The following is a 23,361-nucleotide window of genomic DNA, read 5'->3' on the forward strand; positions in this document are numbered from 1 at the left end:
TGATTCTGATATGGAAGTAATGCAAGAAAAGCAAGTAACTCTTTATCAGGAACAGATTTGGTGGTATACAGAACTTTCTAACTTTCCCGATTACAGCAGGAGAGTTTAGCTAGTTAGACACTGTCCCCCTGTCCCACTCGCAGGTCGCAGTGATGTGGGAGTAGGGGGGGGGGGGGGGCAGGCAGTGATTACTGAATAGATATTGTGCGCCTGCAAACAGTGTAGGGAGGGGAGCCAGGGGCTGCCAAGCTGTTTGGGGAGCGCTGGACACACCCCATAAATGACAAAAATGTGAGTCGGAGGCCATGCCCATCGGAGGCCATGCCCATCCCTCCAGTGGCTCTTCCCCCTTCTCGGACCTCTGATATGGCAGGTCACACAAAGTTGGGAGGTATGATGCTGCAATGTACAGTTACTTGCTTTTTTGGCTTTTCTTCGAAATTAGAATAAGGCCCAGTTTGCAAAAATACAAAGAGAACAAACATACAACATCAGTACACTTCATGGAAAGTTGACAAAGATGGGAGTTCTATTTCAGTTGGGGGGGGGGGGCAAAATGTAATAGGGTGCAATTTTTAGACGTGTGATTTTTGTAGACAAAACGGGCGAATTTGCATGTTTTCAAAAATTGCACCTGCAATAACGTGCGAATTGTGGTAAAATTAACACATCTTGACCTGTCTAAAAAATTGCACATTCAAAATTGGATCCAAATGTTTTCTCATAGAAAACATCAAAATCACAATTGCAATAGGGTGCAAATTTTCAATTCGTACCCTTAAAATGACCAAAAAACTATTGCAAAACAAATAGACCAGGTTCAGCCTGGCGAGTTTGGGAGAACCATGCACAGATCAGTGAGATAGTGAGATGTGTGCATGGTTCTGTCCCAAAAGATGTATAAAAGTAAACAAAATAAAAAATGGCCTGCCCCCCCCCCCCCCCCCCAAGCATAACCTGCCCCACACTCAATGAGCTAGTCCTGGTTCACTATGATCCCCCCCCCCCCCCGTATTTAAGAAACCAGCACCAGGCTCCTGGACCAGTCCTGGTTCCAAATCTAAAAATAAACGTAGGGGTCCCCCTGTACTTTGGAACTAGCACTGGGCTCCAACAGTCAGCAGTGTCATGCCACAGCCGGGGTCCCCCTGCAATCACTTGAGCACCGGGACTGGTCAGCCCTGGACAGAGTACCTGGGGAAGTGGGGGACCCCCCCCCCAATAAAGGGTTTCCCACCTAGACTTCACATCTCACACTGGCCCCTTGTCTTATAGGTCTATACCAGGGGTAGCCAACTCCAGTCCTCGAGAGCTACCAACAGTTCACGTTTTCCAGCTTACCTCGCAGGTGCACAGGTGCACTCATTACTGACTGACACAATTTAAAGATCCACAGGTGGAGCTAAATACTTCACTTGTGATTCTGGGGGGAGACCTGGAAAACATTAACTGTTGGTAGCTCTCGAGGACTGGAGTTGGCTACCCCTGGTCTATACTATGTCTATCGGACAGGCCAGTCTGTATTTTCCCCCCTGTTCCCACCCATGGGCACTTCTGCGATCTCATACAGAGCCCCCTCTGCTGGTCATATTGCCCCCAGTAACTGACCGTTGGGTTTTCGTTGTATTGGTGACATTGCAGCTTAGTTAAAGTGAAGAGTCCTTTATCCATGCAATGATGATAAGATGCACAATGCTGAATCATATTGTACATCCACCAGTTGTAGTTGATGGATCCTGGAGCTGCTGGTCCGAATGGAGCGCCTGTGATGGTTCCTCCACTAAAAGAAGGACAAGAGAATGTAACAACCCTGCACCCCGTAATGGGGGCAAAGCCTGTGAGGGTCCGCAGACACAGGAAGGGCACTGTTCCGTCAGCCTGTTTGAAAGCAAGTAGGTAACATGATTTTGAATGCTATACATTTTACTTTGTATTATATTTTTATAGATGATTGAAATGACTGTTCTGTAGATTTGAGTTGCCCTGAGCAGACGTTGTGTAGAAAGGTAATTTTGCGCAGGTTAGGGGCACGCTAAAACCAGGCCCAGCATAAGTCATTAAACGGGAATAGCTTAATGCGCATTCTGTCCAATTAAAGAAGAGTGTTCAGGATGTGACCCCAAAATGTAACACAAAGTACCGGACAATATATTGTGTATTATCCTATAACATGACAATGTTATAGGATAATAATGTGTCTGATTCATAGACAATACCAGATACAGTGATACAGCTGTGTGCAGAGTACACAGCCTAAAGCACACAGAGAGGGGGGACAGATGCTGGGCAGAGAGAGGGGGGACAGATGCTGGGCAAAGAGTGGTGGCAGATGCTGGCAGAGAAAGAGGGGATAGATGCTGGGCAGAGAGAGGGGGGACAGATGCTGGGCAAAGAGTGGTGGCAGATGCTGGCAGAGAAAGAGGGGATAGATGGTGGGCTAAGAGAGGGGACAGATACTGGGCAGAGAGAAAGGGGTGACGTGCTGGGCAAGGAGAAAGGGGGGAACAGATGCTGGGCAGTGACAAGGGGCAGATGCTGGGCAGAGAGGATGGTGCAGATGCTGGCCAGAAAACAGAGAGGGGGACAGATGCTGGGCACAAATAGAGGGGGCAGATGCTGGGCAGACAGAGGGTAGGGGGCAGATGCTGGGAAGACAGAGGGTAGGGGGCAGACAGGGAGTAAGGGCAGATGCTGGGCAGACAGAGGGTAGGGGGCAGACAGGGAGTAGGGGGCAGATGCTGGGCAGAGAGAGGAGGGACAGATTATAGAGAAGAAATATGAAGAGAGAGAAATAGAGACTACAGAAGAGGCAGGAAGCATTCTCACAGACAATGCATGCCATGCTGTGAGATCTGCAGAGGAGCACCTGACCCTCTTTTCCAATCAGGAGCTCTTCTTATCAGCATGTGCTGAGCTCCTCCAATCACAGCTCGGCACATGCTCTTCTGACCCTGATGCTGATATCAGAGGGAGGATAGTTTTAAAATTTTCTTGATGTGTTAAGCTTGGTATAGTTTAGACAAAATAACACCCACAACCTAGCTATAAAAAAATAATAATAAAAAATTGTACAAACCCCTGAGCACAGGGGGGTCATTCAAATTGACTCAGCAAGCTGCGAAGCTCTCAACTTACCGAGTCTATGTACCACTGCCCCTGTTTGTTTTTTTAGGGAGCACTCTCCAATGGGTGAGTTTTTTAGGGGTAGCACTCCCTAAAAAAATACACCATGCTGTCTCCTGGGGACGGGCAGCGACGCTGCCCAGCCCTGCCTCCGGCGTGACATTACAGTCCATCGGGGAGAGGAGGAGGCGTGGCCGAGCAGAGGGAGCCAGGTAGCTAGCTGAGTTCAGTGATCAGCATAGTGGCGCTGCCCGGCGCTAAACAATGGCAATACAGAGAATTTTCCAGGCTTGCCAGTCTAGGCACGGAAGCATAGTCCGGAAAATTCTCGGGATTACCACTGAAGGGGTTAAGCCTGGTGAAGCGATAAACTGGAGATAAAGTAGAAGTAGATAACGCACCAGCCAACCAGCCAAGTTCCTATGTTCTTGTGGATTTAAATAATGTTAGTAGATTTGAGCGGTGTATAAAACTAATTACGGGAAATCCCAACTTAATACTAACAAAACTCAGACTTATGGATGAAATCAGAAAACAGTGAAAAATAATAAACATCTGCCTACAGTGTATATATATATATATATATATATATATATATATATATATATTGTTAATTTCTCAGCCTTCAATTAGTGTATAAATAATAATGCTTATTTTCACCACCTAGACAGTTACCCCTGAGGAAGTCGTTTTAACGACGAAACGCGTTGGGTTTTGTGCATGATTGACCGTTTTAGAATCCATGACTCCACACAGATGAATACATTGTTTTATTGTTATATTTTATCTGTTTTATACATTAAATTTGTTGTATTGTGACCGCATTGTCACCATTTGTTCTATTGGTGGTGGATATATTTTAAGAGGGCGCACTTTGTCCATTGTCTGCTATTCTTCCCCTTTTTCCCCCACTAACAGGGGGGACTCACTTAGTTGCTGCCCATATATTTCCTGTAGCGCATTGAAAGGGTATCCTCTCCATTTGTCCGATTTTGCTGTTAGCTACCCCGTGATTTGCTGCTTTTTAAGAGCAATATGCCGTTATTCAATGATAGAACAAAGAGAACGGCAAGAGCCAAAAACATGTTTCTGGAGGACGAGCAAGTGTTTATGTCAGAGGATGAAGACTATTTTAGTCATTTAAACAATGTGGAAAAACTCGCTACCAAAGAATTAAAAAGTTGGTACGATGTCACCACATTGGAGAAATACTTAGAAGTCAAGCGTGTGCCGAGAGGTCTAAGGATAAATAAAATTCCCACATTTGGGATGGGGGATGAAAACTTCTTGACCTTATGGAATGGGACACTAGAAGAGTGCTCTAACAAATTGATGTCACTTCTCATAAATGAAAGGAAAAAAGAACTGTCTAGAATCGACACAGAGCTCAATAAGATTGAAAAAGTAGTCGAGAAGTACTCAGACAGTGAGGAATTTAAAAGAGATCTAGTAGACCTCCAACAAAAACTAGATAAAGTAGAAAGTGAGATAATCCAGAGAAAGCAAAAGAAATTTATACGAGATAGAAACGACTATGTTAATGGCCAAATCCATAACTGGTCTAATAACGGGAGAATGGAATTAGACAACCATAGAAATTTTGGCAATAGATACCAACACCAAGACAAACCCCCCAGAAAATATCAACGACAATATGAAACGACAAGATACCAAGACCATCAAAGATGGCAACAACCCGTATACCCCCATGAGAGGACCTATCGCTCCCCGAGGAAGCACTATCGAAATAACTATCCCCGGGATAGAAATAATTCATTTCGTGATAGATTTCAACCCGAATACGAACAAAATCGTGACCTAAAAAGAAGGCCACCATCTTATAGAGAAAGAGCGAGGAGATACAGAACACCCTCCCCAGAAAGACCCTCTACTAGCCTCCATTTTTTAGGCGAAAGGAAGAATTCCTACTTACAGAAGGAGGACATACTGTACGATCGGTTAGATTCTCCACAAGAGATAAAACGGGGTTTCAATGGCGGAGAAGAGGATGTAGAGGCGGCAGAAAAAAGCCCAAAAAGAAAAGCTCCACACCTCCAAGGAAACCAGAAACAGGGGTTATTAACCTCTCTGAGACGGACCTTTCCCCAACCAAGATCGCATTACTGAATAAAGGATTGAAATTTGCTCCAGACAATCGGACGGACAAATTCAATCTATTTATTGACTTAAACAAGTATGTGAGAAATTTAACGCTTCAGAGACATTTCCTAAAAAACCCGACTATTGAGCCAAACGAGACGAATAAACCTAGGGTATCTAATCCCTCTAAATTCTACCCCATTGAATCGAAGGGCAGTAATGTGGATATTTTTTACAGTCTGGTCAATGACGACTTCAAAAGAATGAAATCAGCTGACACCAAATATCGTGGCAATTTAAACATTCAAGAAAAAAAGGCGTTACAAACTTTAAAAAAAGACGACAGCCTTGTTATAAGGAATGCCGACAAGGGAGGTGCTGTAGTCATTCAGTCAAAAGTGGCATATCTTCAAGAAGCAACTAAACTCTTATATGATGGAGTTACATATATGGAATTACCGGATAATCCAACTGAGAAATTTCAGGAGGACCTATACAACCTATTAATGAATGCCAAAACCAAATTGCTGATTAACAGCAAAGAGTTTGAATATCTATTCATAAAGCATCCTTTGGTCCCGATATTCTACCATATCCCGAAAATCCACAAGAATGTTAAAACTCCACCCGGACGTCCCATAGTGGCGGGGATCCAATCTTTAAGCAGCAATCTCTCCCACTTTGTGGACCTATTGCTTCAACCTTATGTGTTAAAGAACAAGTCCCACCTCAAAGATTCTACTTCACTTCTGAACCAACTTGTTGATTTTACATGGGAAGAAAACTACATTTAGTTGACAGTTGATGTACAGGCACTGTATTCCTCGATTCCCCACAACAAGGGAATCGAGGCGGTATCTATAATTATGTCCAAATACACTGACCATACACAGGATGAAATAAATTTCGTATTGGACAGTATCAGGTACATTCTTACCCACAATTACTTCGAGTTTGAGGGTAAATACCACTTGCAAACAAACGGGACGGCTATGGGGACGAAGTTTGCCCCCTCATACGCGAACCTCCTGATGGGGGTATGGGAAGATCAGTTCATCTATGAATCTGAGTTTAAACATCATATCAAATTGTATCAAAGATACATTGATGATCTTATTTTCATTTGGTGTGGGGATACTGCCAGCATTGAGAGTTTCATGATTCATTTACAACAGAATGACTTCAATTTAAAATTTACTCATCAGACCAATAATAGAAACATCGAGTTCTTAGATTTAGAACTTATTGGGAACGTTGGTCAAACTGTTGGCACCAAAACCTTCTTCAAGAAGGTTGATACCAATAGTTTCATACCTTACAGCAGCTGCCACCATCCTCGATGGAAGGACGATGTCCCATTTGCACAGTTCAACCGGATCAGACGGAATTGTAGCGAGTATGAGGACTATGATAAACAATCACGCATGCTTTCAAAACGCTTCCTGGAAAAGGGTTATGACCCATTGAAGACTGAGGCGGCACGTCAACGAGCGGGAATAAGAAGTAGGGAAGAAACCCTAGCTAAAAAGACCACTGTCCCAGGTGAAACAACAGTGAAAATGAAGAGACCGTTCATCACCCAGTATACTAAGGATGGCAATACGATCAAAAAGATCCTCACCAAACACTGGGATATACTACTTAAAGACCAAATTTTGGGCCCACATCTTCCCCCTAAGCCAGATTTGGTCTTTAGAAGGGCCAACAATCTCAAAAGTATCATTGCCCCAAGCAAGTTAAAGACCCCATCATCTAAGGGGGTAAGTGGAAACTTCCTGGAGAAGGTGAAGAGATGTAACCCGTGCAACAAGTGCATTTGTTGCAAGTTTGTAGAGAAGAAAACCTTCAAATGTACTATTGACGGGAGAGATTACTCTGCTAATTCAGCCACAACTTGCAATTCGATTTACGTAATCTACAAAATTACCTGCAATTGTGGCAAAACTTATATTGGAAAGACCAAACGTCAACTCAAAATAAGGATCCAGGAACATATCCGCAATATTAAAAATAAGATACTTACCCATAGTCTGGGGGGATTGTGGAGTAAGTTGCGCTGCTGTTTTTAGACAAATATATATAAAACAAATAGACACACTATTGGGTGGCACGAGATGAATGAAGGATGGACACACTGTTTAGATTTAATTATTTTATATGATAAAATAGAAAAGAAATTTATAAAAAATATAGCATAACATTTACAGACATAAATTTAATAAAACAATTTCATAATTGGATGCAGTTATATATAAACAATACACCAATTAGTGATATCCGGTTGAATAAGAATTAGCAAGTAATATTGGCAGCAGACACTTAATAGTTCACTGGGCTGTGATTAATTCATGAAATATTCACCTATTGTAAATGGGGCAGTCCAGGACTGACAGTCTTAATTAAGGACAGTAGCAGCAGTGTTAATGAGAACAAAGGTATTTCACATATGCTCACCCTTGGATGTGGAGGATGAAAACTTGGAATTTCTCCAACGCTCAGTTGTTAAGCTGCGTTAGGCACTGATGACTTTGCTGATAAAACAGCTTTAGATGCTCCTCTCGGCTTCTGCCGGTGTAGCCAACCAGTGGTTAGGTATAGATTATACCTTTACTTGCCACGGTGGAGAAGGAGATATTGTGTGGTATGGATATCCAAGTTCCTCTGGTGCAGAGTAGGTATACTCGATGGAACAGCTGATGGCCGGCAGCGTGGGGGGGATCCGCTGCACTTCAGCTGAGGGATGAGGCTGGGGAGCGATGGTCTGGCGACAGGTAATTACCTGTATTGATAGCGAAGCGGCTTGTCAGCGCCGCGTACCTGCGACTGAGGGTGAAGCCGGCGTATAGCTATAGATAGCCTGTAGCGTGTGCAGGCTTTGCGGGTACTGTTATAGCTGCTAGCACGGTCCGGAGGTGAGCGGGGACGCCGCACTGATGCCGGCCAGGTGATGAAGATGCACGGCAGTAGCGGGCTCCGGAGAGAAGTTCAAGTCAGCGTGTGGCGGCAATAGAGCGGCAGCGTGTAGAGGGCTGCGCTTCTGTTGTAAAGTAATAGGTGTCTGCTTGCGTGGATCAAGTAAGTATGACGTCAACGCGTTTCGTCCCCTTCAATCAAGTGGGAACTTTTTCAAGACGGATGGTGTGTCGGTCTATGGAAGCTTTATTTAAAGGAAGCTGATTGACTTTAATTGGCTAATTGCAATCACTCACAACAGGTGATATTTCACCTCATCGGATATCTGTTATGTACATATTGACTGATAAGACTATGCTTAAATAGCTTAGCCATTTATAACATAAAAACAATAAACAGTAGTAAACAGTGTGTCCTTTAACTTAATTCATCAATCAAATATGATGCGGCATTATACCTAATATAATGAAAATATTTACATATATACAGAGAGTCTAGTTTCTTGTCACCATGAGAAAAATTTTTTTTTTTATATATACACAATAATTGTAGGATAGACTTATAATCAGTAAATTTATTAATCTGAAGATCATTGGGTAGGCAGCGATTGATACTCACAATATTATGAAATATAAATTCCTATACATAGTTTATATAGGGAGAATAATTATTCTATCATCTATATAGAAGAAATTTATACATAGATGGAGGAGAGATCATTGAATATATGGGCATGTTTTTCAAAAGAGCAATTTTAAATGTATATAGAGAAAAATTTTTTATTATATATAACAGAGGAGAAAATAAAAATAAAAATAAAAATAAATATAAATATAAAAATAAAGATAAAAATAAAAATAAAAATAAAAAATAAAAAATAATAAATAAAAAGTAAATAAAATATAAAAATGAAGAATATATAAATAAAAAATAAAAAATATAGGAATAAAGATATGAATAAAAATAGTTGGAAAGTACAGTATTAGTTCTATAATGAGTGCATATTCGCACTATAAGGTAATATTATAGAAACGAAAATGTATTTATTATATAGTTCTCACATCTATTGAGGAGAGGAGAGGTCATCTGGTTACTTCATATATACAATAGTTTGTTCAAGGCAGTATTTTTGGATATAAACATTCCAGTTTAGTATGACTATAAATTGGGGAACAACCAAAAATAATTTTTAATAATTCGCTGAAATACATGTAGTTCTTATTTATGTTTTCTTATTGTACAGTTTAGATTAAACTTTTAAATTATATTGATCTATCGACTAAGGTTTTTACAAAAATGACTAATGGTCTCTCAGGGGGTGGAGCAAGAGGGGTCCAGCAAACCCGGCATGTCACCCCAAAGGGAGCATGTCGGGTGGATCCCTGTCTCTCCATCCCATGCTAGGCAAGTGTCGTAAGTAATTGTGGAGGGGAACTTTTATAGTTAATCCAAACAAGTAAAATCAAGAGCCTCATTAAGTCCCTGTGGATTCAGGGTGTCGAGTTTAAAAATCCAAGCTGATTCTGCAAGGCATAATTTTCTATATCTGTCACCTCCTCTTTTTGTCATGATGATTTGTTCTACTCCGGTGACAGACATGCCACTTGGGTCACCTTCATGTTTTGCTAGAAAGTGACGTGGGACACTGTGATTTTGCATTTTCTTGAGAATGTTGTTTCTGTGTTCTCTGAAGCGGCTTTTTAAACTCCTAGTGGTGCGTCCTACGTACTGGAGTTTACACGAGCACTCCAGCACGTAGACGCAGTATGTGGTTTCACAGTTCAAAAATTGTTTAATGGGAAATACTTGTTTATTATGAGTCGATATAATTTCTTTTTTCTTATTAGACATGTATTTACAAGTAATACAGATATTTCTATTACATTTAAAATTACCAGTAGGTTTGGGGGGGATCCAAGTAGAAGACAGATTGGGTTTTGATGAGGGTAACATACTAGGGGAGATGAAATCCTTTAAATTCTTATTCCTTCTAAAGGTAATTCTAGGGGTAATTTGAGTTTCTTGTAAAATTTTGTCATATGACAATAGTTTGAAATTTTCCAGTATTATTTTCTTTATTTGCTGGGACTTGTTGTTAAATTTTGAGACAAATGTAATGGTGTTAGTTGTAATAAAATCGTTCTTATTTTGTTTAGGGGCTAGAAGGCTTACTCTTTTTGTTATGTTAACCTGTTTAAGTGCTTCTTGGAGAATAACTTCGGGGTAACCTCTTCTCCTAAAGTTATTAATCATTACTTCTGCTTGTGCATTATATTCCGAATCTAGTGCACAATTACGGCGGATTCGTAACAATTGATTCTTGGGGATATTGTTTATCCAGGGTTTGTAATGAAACATAAATAAACATAAATAAGAACTACATGTATTTCAGCGAATTATTAAAAATTATTTTTGGTTGTTCCCCAATTTATAGTCATACTAAACTGGAATGTTTATATCCAAAAATACTGCCTTGAACAAACTATTGTATATATGAAGTAACCAGATGACCTCTCCTCTCCTCAATAGATGTGAGAACTATATAATAAATAAATTTTCGTTTCTATAATATTACCTTATAGTGCGAATATGCACTCATTATAGAACTAATACTGTACTTTCCAACTATTTTTATTCATATCTTTATTCCTATATTTTTTATTTTTTATTTATATATTCTTCATTTTTATATTTTATTTACTTTTTATTTATTATTTTTTATTTTTTATTTTTATTTTTATTTTTATATTTATTTTTATCTTTATTTTTATATTTATATTTATTTTTATTTTTATTTTTATTTTCTCCTCTGTTATATATAATAAAAAAAATTTCTCTATATACATTTAAAATTGCTCTTTTGAAAAACATGCCCATATATTCAATGATCTCTCCTCCATCTATGTATAAATTTCTTCTATATAGATGATAGAATAATTATTCTCCCTATATAAACTATGTATAGGAATTTATATTTCATAATATTGTGAGTATCAATCGCTGCCTACCCAATGATCTTCAGATTAATAAATTTACTGATTATAAGTCTATCCTACAATTATTGTGTATATAAAAAAAAAAAATTTTTCTCATGGTGACAAGAAACTAGACTCTCTGTATATATGTAAATATTTTCATTATATTAGGTATAATGCCGCATCATATTTGATTGATGAATTAAGTTAAAGGACACACTGTTTACTACTGTTTATTGTTTTTATGTTATAAATGGCTAAGCTATTTAAGCATAGTCTTATCAGTCACTATGTACATAACAGATATCCGATGAGGTGAAATATCACCTGTTGTGAGTGATTGCAATTAGCCAATTAAAGTCAATCAGCTCCCTTTAAATAAAGCTTCCATAGACCGACACACCATCCGTCTTGAAAAAGTTCCCACTTGATTGAAGGGGACGAAACGCGTTGACGTCATACTTACTTGATCCACGCAAGCAGACACCTATTACTTTACAACAGAAGCGCAGCCCTCTACACGCTGCCGCTCTATTGCCGCCACACGCTGACTTGAACTTCTCTCCGGAGCCCGCTACTGCCGTGCATCTTCATCACCTGGCCGGCATCAGTGCGGCGTCCCCGCTCACCTCCGGACCGTGCTAGCAGCTATAACAGTACCCGCAAAGCCTGCACACGCTACAGGCTATCTATAGCTATACGCCGGCTTCACCCTCAGTCGCAGGTACGCGGCGCTGACAAGCCGCTTCGCTATCAATACAGGTAATTACCTGTCGCCAGACCATCGCTCCCCAGCCTCATCCCTCAGCTGAAGTGCAGCGGATCCCCCCCACGCTGCCGGCCATCAGCTGTTCCATCGAGTATACCTACTCTGCACCAGAGGAACTTGGATATCCATACCACACAATATCTCCTTCTCCACCGTGGCAAGTAAAGGTATAATCTATACCTAACCACTGGTTGGCTACACCGGCAGAAGCCGAGAGGAGCATCTAAAGCTGTTTTATCAGCAAAGTCATCAGTGCCTAACGCAGCTTAACAACTGAGCGTTGGAGAAATTCCAAGTTTTCATCCTCCACATCCAAGGGTGAGCATATGTGAAATACCTTTGTTCTCATTAACACTGCTGCTACTGTCCTTAATTAAGACTGTCAGTCCTGGACTGCCCCATTTACAATAGGTGAATATTTCATGAATTAATCACAGCCCAGTGAACTATTAAGTGTCTGCTGCCAATATTACTTGCTAATTCTTATTCAACCGGATATCACTAATTGGTGTATTGTTTATATATAACTGCATCCAATTATGAAATTGTTTTATTAAATTTATGTCTAAATGTTATGCTATATTTTTTATAAATTTCTTTTCTATTTTATCATATAAAATAATCTAAATCTAAACAGTGTGTCCATCCTTCATTCATCTCGTGCCACCCAATAGTGTGTCTATTTGTTTTATATATATTTGTCTAAAAACAGCAGCGCAACTTACTCCACAATCCCCCCCCCTCTATTTTTCTACTTGTGTGAGTCGTGACAGACTCACAGGAGTATATGCTGCAGCTGTATTAACTTAGTTATATGTAATATACTAGAAATTCTTCTATATTGCCTAGCGCCGGGTAGTGTGTTTCTAGGGTGGTCCCAGCATTGGGTCTCCCTGCTACACACCCACCCCCCAGTTACTTACCCATAGTCTACCCAGACACTTCCTTGAGTGTCACAACTCAAGTGTCAATATCCATAACTTTTCATTTACTGTATTAGAGCAAATTCCAGAAAACCCTAGAGGTGGAGATAGGGACCTGACTTTGTCCAAAAAAGAGACATTCTGGATTTACTCATTGAATTCTCTTCATCCACATGGTCTGAATGAGAACGTAGACATAGTTTCATTTCTGGGCTAATCTAGTTCATACTCCCCCTTTTTTGGATAATTATAATGTTTGAATATTTAGGTTATTAAACCCATATAACTGTTCCGCTTTTATAACACAGCACTCATATTCTTCACCCACTTAAATGTTAGGACTTGTATCTACCTATCACTTATAAATAATCGACCTATAATATTTCATTCATTTTCACTTTGTGGCTAAATGTCACTATTATATGTTGCACCTTATTTCTGGTTATATGGGTCTTGCAGAACTCTGAAAAAACATATTCACTACAAAACTTTTTTCTTATGCCAAATGCTACTATTATAGGTTGCACTGTATTATAGTTTCCGGTGAATATACACAATTTGATTAATTTTCATTATGTATTATAATAATTAATGTGAATGTATTTTTTGTTGTACTAATCTGAGGCCCAAATCTGTTTCATCAACCAATTGATGGTTATCACTATGGGCCTTATTTTGGTTCATTCTTTCTGACAAAATCCTTCTTAGATGGGCAAAACCATGTGCACTGCAGGTGGGGCAGATGTAACATAGATCAGTATGTCACCACACTAACATAGCCTCTATCTATGAGGCGTCCTGGATCCATCAAATGTTACGGGGTCTATTATCTTGTCCCGTCTATGCCTCAAGTCTGGTCCCTGATCTGGCTGCTTAACTAAAACTAGTGAGGTATGTAAGAACTGGTTTTCTCTCTCCAAAGAACTATGGCTTGTATTATTATGTTTCCCTCTATGTTGTATATTGGACACTTGGCCATCTGTGTCCTAAATGTGATTTATTCCTATCATTTATATCATATCCATTGGAATATAACTATTTTTGATCTGTTGCTCTCTGCTGTGAGCATGTTACATTGATTGTGAGTTTAGTGTATGATACACACAAATTGCTATTGGTGATTATATGCACCTAGAAATAATTTATGTTTGCATATTTGTCATTTATTGGGGAGTACCTGTTCCCTCCAAACATTTGCCCCTAATACTAATAATAATTATTCTGTATTGTGTCATTTTTTGAGAAGCGCCCATTTCTTTTAATTTTAATTTATTATTGAATTGGATTTAATTCCTATATTCTTATTGATCCACACTAATTTATCCAATCTACCCAGTTCTTATTGTTCTGTTTGGTCCATGCCTATGGTTTACATGATCCATCATAATTGTAGGTCCGTTTGTACCACACTTAAGAATAATCCTGAATTTCTTCAGGACATTACCCCATCTTTCATTTTTCAGTTGGTATGGAAATTGGTATGTTTTTATTCCATTTCTATTTTTATTATTGCCATTATTATAATTTTTCCTCTGTCCTACCTTGCTCCCTCCCTGACATATTGTATATGTTTAGTTCATGCTTTAGATGCTGACAGGCATAAGGATTGAGATCTGCTAAGGATCCACTCCCTCTCTTTCTAATGAAAGCTGTATTACACTTTGACTGAGAGACATTAGGTTACTTGTGGGTATGTACCTTTAAATGAACCTTCAGTACTGACCATTTAGGTCTTTGTTAATTTCTCAGCCTTCAATTAGTGTATAAATAATAATGCTTATTTTCACCACTTATTTTTACCCCTGAGGAAGTCGTTTTAACGACGAAACGCGTTGGGTTTTGTGCATGATTGACCGTTTTAGAATCCATGACTCCACACAGATGAATACATTGTTTTATTGTTATATTTTATCTGTTTTATACATTAAATTTGTTGTATTGTGACCGCATTGTCACCATTTGTTCTATTGGTGGTGGATATATTTTAAGAGGGCGCACTTTGTCCATTGTCTGCTATATATATTAGTGTATCCACGTGGGACCGGCACTCGGCGGACTTGGAATCAAAGGCAAATACCCATACTTGCTTTGCAAGTATTTACTGGGTATTTGCCTTTGATTCCAAGTCCGCCGAGTGCCGGCCCCACGTGGATACACTGTATGCTACAACCCTGACAAGGCACCCCGGCACAAGAACCCGATCAGAGAGAGTGCCTGCAGCTCGGAATTATATATATATATATATATATAAAGGGCCAAATGTAATAGGGTGAGAGTTTCAGAAAGTGAGAGATGTTGGGAGAGTTTTCCCGTGTTTTTTAAAGCAGCAATCATTTACACTGCAAAACCTGGTTGATTTTGCCATGTGATTGATTGCTGCTTTAAAAAACACGGGAAAACTCTCCCAAAATCTCTCACTTTCTGAAACTCTCACCCTATTACATTTGGCCCTAGTCTCTTGGCTTTTAAAGATGCTGCTTCCACTTTGTATTGTATCTGTGGAGAACGAGCTGCTATAGCCTGTGTGAATGAGATGAGTATCATATCTTTATCATTAAAACTGTGCTTTGATCATGTTTACTGGATGTGCTGCTTCTATCTTTTGCATTACCCATGGGATACTGCAATTGGTGCAAGACTATTTGATTATATGACCTAACACCCGATGTTGGCATAGATTGTGTACAAGCAACTTTTTTATATATATTATATATATACACTGTAAGCTAATTTCATCCATAAGTCTGAGTTTTGTTAGTATTAAGTTGGGATTTCCCGTAACTACTTTTATACACCGCTCAAATATGCTAACATTATCTAAATCCACAAGAATACAGGAACTTAATACTTCTATGGTTGTATAAATCCCTGGTGGATGAGTTTAAATCAGAAGCGCGATCAAAATTCATAAATAAATTAAATCCACAGATTGCAGACACAAGACGGCAATCTCCAGCGATACGTGTTCTGGAAAGGATAGGGAACGGATCAGCTAGAGATGATAAATACAGATTACACTGGTTACATCTGCTTCCTTCTTGTTTGGCTCATGGCCTGTTCTTACAAGAAGCGGAGGGCAGAACAGGTTGTAGTTCTTAAAGTGGGTCTCGTCTGTATCTACAGGTGCACTTGCCATAGGATGCTAATGATTGCCGCTAGCAGGATCTAAAAGCCAGAGTCCTATAGCAACATCAATTTTTGAGCGATCTCCAGTGGTTGTTTTTTTTTTTACGAAAATTTTCAAAAACTACAACTCACATTGCCATACTTCTCAACTGTCCAGATTTTCGTGGGAAAGTCCCATTTTTGGATGCCGTCCGTGTCTTGTGGTGGGGGTGGGGGGCAGTTGGGATCCCTTCCTGCCTTACAATGACAATGTTGGGAGGTATGCATTGCTAGCATACAGGAAGGTGCTCAGGACAGGGCAAGACCACCTTGCATGCCGGATCCTTCACCGAGATGCAATTGCAAAATATTGTAATCACAGCGCTTGCGTGTTTCTGGCCTGCGCAGCCTAGAGTGCAAAGGTAGACACTGGGCCGCCATGTCTTGGGTCACAGCAGCTACTTGTTATGTCGATGCCCCCATAACACCACAAAATTACCCCCATCGGCTTATGTAGGGTTCACACCAGAACGATCATGTTAGTGAGCAGATCCTGAGACAACTGACAAGGCCAGAGTCACTGATGAGCCTTAGAAATGCTGATTTCATGTTTCATTGTGCTCTGCACCAATGAAATATTAGAGATTAACTTCCGCAAACCATGTTATTAATTGCAGGTAATATTTCATTTGTGGGAAAGGCTCATTTTGGGGCCGTCAGCGTTATTTTTATTGGAATGTTCTACAGTGTGAGCGGGGCACTTTTCTCTATATATATATATTTATATGTATATATCTTTTAATTACCGTCTAGAGCAACGATATGTATTAACGACGATGATGACAAAAAAGAAATTGAACAGGGAAAACCTGATCCGAAGAATGGATGTCCGAAACCTGAACCACCGGAACACGGAATGTTAATAGTAAGACATTATTCTACAGTATATACAGTACTGCAAGTACTAAATACAGCACTCACAGGACGGGTATCAGGCAACTCATAGAGATGTACTGTATGTTCTAGATCTCATGGAACAGATCATTGGCGGTGTGATCTTTATTATAGGGTCCCTCATACACCTTCACATACAGTAAACAGATGTAGGAATAATTCTGCCTATGGTAAATATACAATATATCAGACAGTGTCACCCATTACATAATTTCAGTGAGCTAAGAAGTAAAGTAATGCTAATGTTTTATCTATAGAACTGCATTAATGTGCTATACGGCTGACGCTACAGTATATAGCAATACAATACAGATGCGTACTGATACAGCCTTGCTACTTATAGCAGTGTGCCAGAGTGTAATGGCATAGGCGTGCCGCAGTGTAATGGCACAGCAGCCTGTGCTTGTTCTCATCGCTGCCGGTACCCATTAAAGTGAATGGGAAGTGGGAAAATTGCACACACCGGCTCCCATTCAGTGGCATAGCGGAAGCATAGGAATGCCTGATCCCCCGCTCCCGGCTATGCAAACAGCAAGGTCTCTGCTTACCCTATTTCAGTATCTGCTATATGCCCCTTGTCCCTCTCTCCTGTGAACTTATTTTATATTTATGTGATCTCCTCTTATAACAACTAGAAATTATTTTGATTAAGATTGGCAGCCAACAAAATGGATCAAACAAAATCAATGATATAAGCCACAGAAATATCCTTAATTACAAAGTATTAAAAGGGCTTTGGAACATAGGGTTGACAGCAGGGGCAGTGATAGCTCTGCCGGGCCTCGGTAAAATGAGGGGGCATGACCAATTGGGAGCTGCGTGGCCATGCCCCCCCCCCCTTTTTTTTTTACTGCGGCTGTGTGTTGGTGTGATCGCACACCTGTGAAGGGAGAGGGAGGACAGGCTGCAGCTGCCTCTCTCCCCAGGTCAGTACAATGCGCTGGGTCCCCACACATTAGATATGCACGGAGCAGGACCAGCTCAGCGCTCACTGCTGCCTGGGTCACCTGTCAGCTCAGCCAGCGGCGCCCGTAGTCCATCGCCTCACCCCTTCTTGGGGGGCGGAAATTTTTTTGGCTGGGGGGAGAAAAATTTCTAGCTACGCCACTGAGTGTAATGCATACTGCTTCGCTTACCATGCTTCGGGCTTCTAACCGTTCCCAATCGTAGTTCATGTGGAACATAAAGCTGCGCCATCGTCACTCAAACAACATGGACATTAGGTAAAAAGTGTTTGGCTCCAATCAGAGTGTTTACACAACCCATGCACAATCTATATAGAATTAGCATCCAAAGGACTATATTATTATTATTATTATTATTTATTAACAGGTTCTAATACAGCGCAGCAGGTTCCATTGCACTTTACAATTAGAAATAGGGATAAAACAAACTGGGTAACAACAGACAGTCAAATGGTAGGAGGGCCCTGCTCTCAAGCTTACAATCTATAGGGAAAAAGGCATTGATACACAAGGGATAGGTGTTCTGTATTGCATAATGGTCCACTGCAAGCTACAAAGGAGACCGTATTGTTGCGTTTTGGACTGATATCTTCATCGTCCGTGTTCCTAATCTTCCAACATCTTGTGACTATGAATTGGAACTCTCTCCCAACAAGGCGGAGGGACCTCGGCAAACGGGGACATGGGTTTGTGCGAATGCCCCAATGTGGGGGCACGCTCTGCGCTCATACTCCTGTCCCTCTTTCCTGTGAATAGACACTGGGGAGGATTCAGGATCACTCGATGTGAGCGTGAATGGTTGTGGTTTGTGCATGCGCATTTCTGCGCACGTGCAAACCCTGGTAGCGAACAGCTTCGGCGAGTTACACACTCGCTGGGCCATTCATTGCGGGGTGTAAGGGCCAGGGGCGGAAGGGGGCTGACCATAGGAACACCCAATGTTCCAGGGGCGTGCAGCTGACGTCGCAGGATGTCAGCGCCTGTCCCCTCTTCGGGAGACACCAAAGGAACTAAAAGTCAGTTCAGACACTTTTATTTCCGAAGGCAGGAGAAATCATACGATGGTCGGCAACATCAAATGATTTCTCCTGCTAGTGTACGCATGCGAGGCGATTTGGCAGTGGGGGCTCTTGGCGGGGCGTCATTTCAGTGCTCGATAAGCAGCGAACTTCGCTGCTTACTGAGCAAACCAGAATTAGGCCCATTTTATGAATGTGAACAGCATCCCAATCCCCCCCGCATATACACACTACCACCAGGGTGTTCTGCAGGACAATCCTAGACCAGATAAATGGGACTATTCCATGAAAACTGGCACAGTTGGGAGGCATTCTTATACTGTTATTCACCCGGGTTCTTAAATGAACATTGAACCTGTTTTTGCAAACCTGTGCAAAAGTGCGATTTTATTTTGCAGAGTAAGAGCTCATTTAAATGAGATAAGCAGGTTGGAGAAGTCCCACTGCTAGGGTGCAGGGCCATTTAAACCTTGAAAAGGATTTTTAAATTTACAGATGGAGTGCCCTTCATTCTTGCAGGGGCTGGCGGTGGATTCGCTAGCCGCCGGAAGGGGACGTGCGTGCATCCCCTTACTACGGAGCTCCCCGCAGGTCCCCACCACTTCGCCGCCGGTCCCAGCCTCCCAATCCCTCCTCCCCGCTCCTCTCCCTAACCCTGCCCGTCTCCCTGAAGCGGAGACTGGCAGGGTTTGCACCTCCTACCGCCAGGAAATTGGGACACTCGCGCGTCCCAGTCAGATGGAGCACTGGCTCGCCAGTGGGGGCGTTCTGGCGAGCACCAGAGCTGGCTGAGAGGCGTTTCATCTGTAGTGGCCACGTTTTACACCTTCCAATAGCACTTTGGTGGTGACCAACATTCGTCATTGTGAAATAAAGCTTCAAACACATGAGCGCCACATGTAATAAAGACAATACGGAAGTCACCTGACTCTCATAATAAATTAGGCAAAATCAATCAGTAGTTTTGGAAACACTGGTGTTCTTCAGAGATGTGGAGGAGCAGCAGGCGGTAGGTGGTTGGAAGATTATACTATACACCGCTCTTCCCTTTGTTCCGTCTCTTCATAAATCTCAGGACCCTTTTATTTCACAGAGGAGACATAAGTTCAAAGAACAGGTGCCCATTCAGGTGGCATACTAGTGCAACACCAGAAAAGAGCTTCAGAAACGGACTCAATGACTGTTTTTCATTAATCATCCTGCAATGTAAGAATGTGCTGTAGAATAATGATCTTCTCCCCACAGAATGAGAAGAGATGGTATGACGTAGCCGAGGAGGTTGAAGTAACCTGCTTCACTGGTTATGACCTTTATGGGTTCCAGTTCCTAAGGTGTCTCCCAAATGGAACGTGGAAACAAGAAGATGTCCAGTGTCTTCGTAAGTATTGTATTCTTCTTATGAATTTATTTATTTGATATGGAAAGGTAGCATAGACTATCAAAAACTTTGAGGTCTACTTATGTATATCCAGCTCTCAATGATGGTACTCTCCTTGACACCAGCAGCCTAAAGTCACCAACTAAGGGGTACAATAAAACGAATTAGCAAATTATGCGCACTGACCCAGAGTCCAGCAAAGCTTCCAAAACTTCACTGTTCCCCCAATGCTGGGTACAATTATCTTCGTGATGAATTGCAAGGTCCCACTGTAAGTGGTAAATCACAGATTTCTTTAGTGTCAAGCTTTTGAAACATTAGGCTTCATTCAGAAGTCCCTACCGATGTGGCCCACGCCTGAAAAAAACAGTGAAAGGTAACTCATAGTCTACTATAGGCTAATGTCATCCGCAGACAATCTCTGCAGTGTTTCATTTTTTCCGGAGCTTGGCAAATCCAGCAGCACGCATCCCCCTTAGAAACCTATGGTGCTGCTGATCTTGGGGATCCTTAGTAGATGTGTGTACCCCTGAAAATGGGCATTATTGGGGGATATCCTCCAAATATAGTTCAATAAATATGCCCTGCTGGGATAGATGCATCAGCCGTTCTAAAGAGTTCAGGTGTAGAAGTCATCCATAGGGGATGCGGTCAGGATGCGGTACTGAGTATACTGATAATGGCATTACGACTACCATCGGAACACTGGCACTGGAACCTCAAAAGAATCATGATGCTGATGCTGGAATATCAACACTAGCACCCCCCCCCCCACCCCCGCCCGGGATTAGGGGTAGCCCGCGGGGGAGGGGGAGTTTAAGCACTTAGAAGAGGGCTTTGTGTGTGGGGCGGGGGTAGATTTAGTTGGCTGGATTTAGGGGCTAGGGTTAGGCATTAGCTGGGATGGTTAGGGTCAGGGTATGGGGCGGGAGGGTTAGGGAAGTAGAGGCAGGTTCCTAACGACTTTTGACTGCCAGCATCCTGACTGCCAGGATTTTGTATGTATCCCGTCTATAGAAACTATTTAGCTTACAGGTGTTATTTTATAGAGTGTACCTGATAAGTGATATATATATATATATACAGAAGCTGATTGGCTGTTAAGGGCACACTTGGCCTCTTTAGAAGGTTTGATACATCTCCCTCTTAGCAGGCATGAGCCAGAGATGGGCTCAGTAGTACGGTAGCGATGTCTTTAGATGCAGCTACTGTGTTAGACTATACTAATCCTGCAGGAGGCGCCTCGGGTTATTAGATGCTTCCGGCATCTTTGTGTTATCCGCTGCTGTGTCCAAGGGTCCGGCGTGTCACTTGTGTAAACATTGGCCATCTGAGTCACCCTCAGGTTGGCGGACAGCTATGAATGAGGAGGCCCTGTAGTCCTTTAAAAAGATGATCAACCATTAGGTTTAAAACATTGTTCATTGTTAACAAGACTTTATTCTGCTTCTTTATTCCAAACAGGGACCTTCTGAGGAAAGTGCATGGCATGGAACGCGTCAGGGGCATATTGGTATACGGCGCATCATATAAGGCTCATTTCACCCTCCCTGTCTGCAGCTTATGGCCAAGTGAGGATGACAATGAGACATACTCTGTTTGAATCCACAGACGGACTGCTAATATCTCTGTTCTGTAGGACTGTGTAATACATACTGTATAACGTGCTTTGTTACCTGTACCGACCCGTGACTTACTCTGTGCATTGTCTCCATATAAAAACCCTCACCCTATATATAATATCTACATAAGGAATTCATGTTAATATGGCGGAATTGCTGCAGTTGTGTTCTGCTGTATAGGAGCTGATGATTTATGTAGATGATATTATATGATGCTGTATAATAAGAATATTATTAATTCTCTTTCCAAAAATTGCACTAATATGTAATAAAGGTTTTCCATATATAAATACTTTATTACACTGACACCTCTGCCGTATTATATGGATGTTATATATTTATTATAATCAGAGTAATATGTGATTTTGGAAGTGTGCGATTGTGCGCTGGATGTAATGTGTCTATAACACACAGTGAGCTGGTATCTTCTGTAATGTGTCCTCTTACCAGACAGAGTAGAAGGTTTCCTGTCTCAGCTAGAGATGGCCATTGACCATCAATGATTCAAAATCATCGATGGTTTATGGAAGATGTTGAATACTTTTGCTAGGTTTCCCTCCATCGATGGCACAGCAAAACCGTTTTTTTTTTTTTAAGGTGCCGAGACATAGTATAGCTCCTCCCCCATGTTCTGTTTGGCCAACTGGCTAGTCAGTCAAAGAGAATGGATGACCATTGATAGGTAAAACTATCGATGATCATCCATCCCATAGTGTTTTACTATCGATGGCTGGTTGCAGTATCGCCACCGATGGCTATTACTAATTTACTACATACTGGGGCTGGAGACACCGTGGCCACAGGGTTAATGACTGCTGCAGCACTCAAGTTAACCCTCTGCCCCCGACACCAATTCGGTCAAAGGGCGCTAGATGCCAAATTAAAAATTATACTAACGGCGCTAGGCGCCAAGTGCTAAAATGCATTTATGTTGTGTATGGGCACCACGGCCCCAGTCCCGCTCCGGCGTAGAGATGGCCATCGGTGCAGTCGCCATCGGACTAGTGTATGGGGCCTTTAGATTTAAATAAATACTGTACTTTAATAATGCCTGGGTACTGTATATAGCGCAAACTAACTGAGAAAGGTTTTCTTGTAGCCGACTTTCCCGGGAAGGCCAGATGGCTCTCCCAGCCCCCTGGGTAAGTGGGCAAGGCTTGCGAATGGTCGGCACTGCACCACGCAACCCCCGCCAATGAATCACGTCACCATGGTCCTGCCCCACAATGTCATTTCAGCATTTTATAGTGGGGGTATGGCCACAATGACGCACCTGTTCTGCCTCTTCGCATCATCGTACCCACCAGCATGCACCCCATATGCCAAGCCACCCCCACTTGCAATGCGAAGCTGGAGGCGGCAGCCTGAAATTCGCAAGCATAGAATAAAGACATCTTAAACAACTTTAACATACACATGAAAAAATAAACTCTATCATTTATCTGGTCACACAGAAAAATAGCAGCATCTTTGGTACTACTAATACACACCTCCCAACTTTCAAGCTTCCGGAGG

At 41.6% G+C, this 23,361-nt stretch overlaps 1 protein-coding gene across 1 annotated transcript in view; it reads left to right on the forward strand.

Moving 5' to 3' along the window:
• The window catches only part of LOC146020815 (complement component C6-like), a 50,737-nt gene extending 28,585 nt beyond the window's left edge, over positions 1 to 22,152 (forward strand). Inside the window, exons 12-15 of the mRNA XM_083154311.1 lie at positions 1,721 to 1,892; positions 16,722 to 16,833; positions 20,092 to 20,224; positions 21,689 to 22,152. Of these exons, the coding sequence (XP_083010437.1) occupies positions 1,721 to 1,892; positions 16,722 to 16,833; positions 20,092 to 20,224; positions 21,689 to 21,699 (428 nt within the window). The 3' untranslated portion in view covers positions 21,700 to 22,152. The remainder of the gene's footprint in view (positions 1 to 1,720; positions 1,893 to 16,721; positions 16,834 to 20,091; positions 20,225 to 21,688) is intronic.
• Positions 22,153 to 23,361: the final 1,209 nt, after the last annotated feature.

The sequence above is a fragment of the Crinia signifera genome, chromosome 1 (genome assembly GCF_055691185.1).
Source record: "Crinia signifera chromosome 1, ASM5569118v1, whole genome shotgun sequence".
Classification (NCBI taxonomy): domain Eukaryota; kingdom Metazoa; phylum Chordata; class Amphibia; order Anura; family Myobatrachidae; genus Crinia; species Crinia signifera.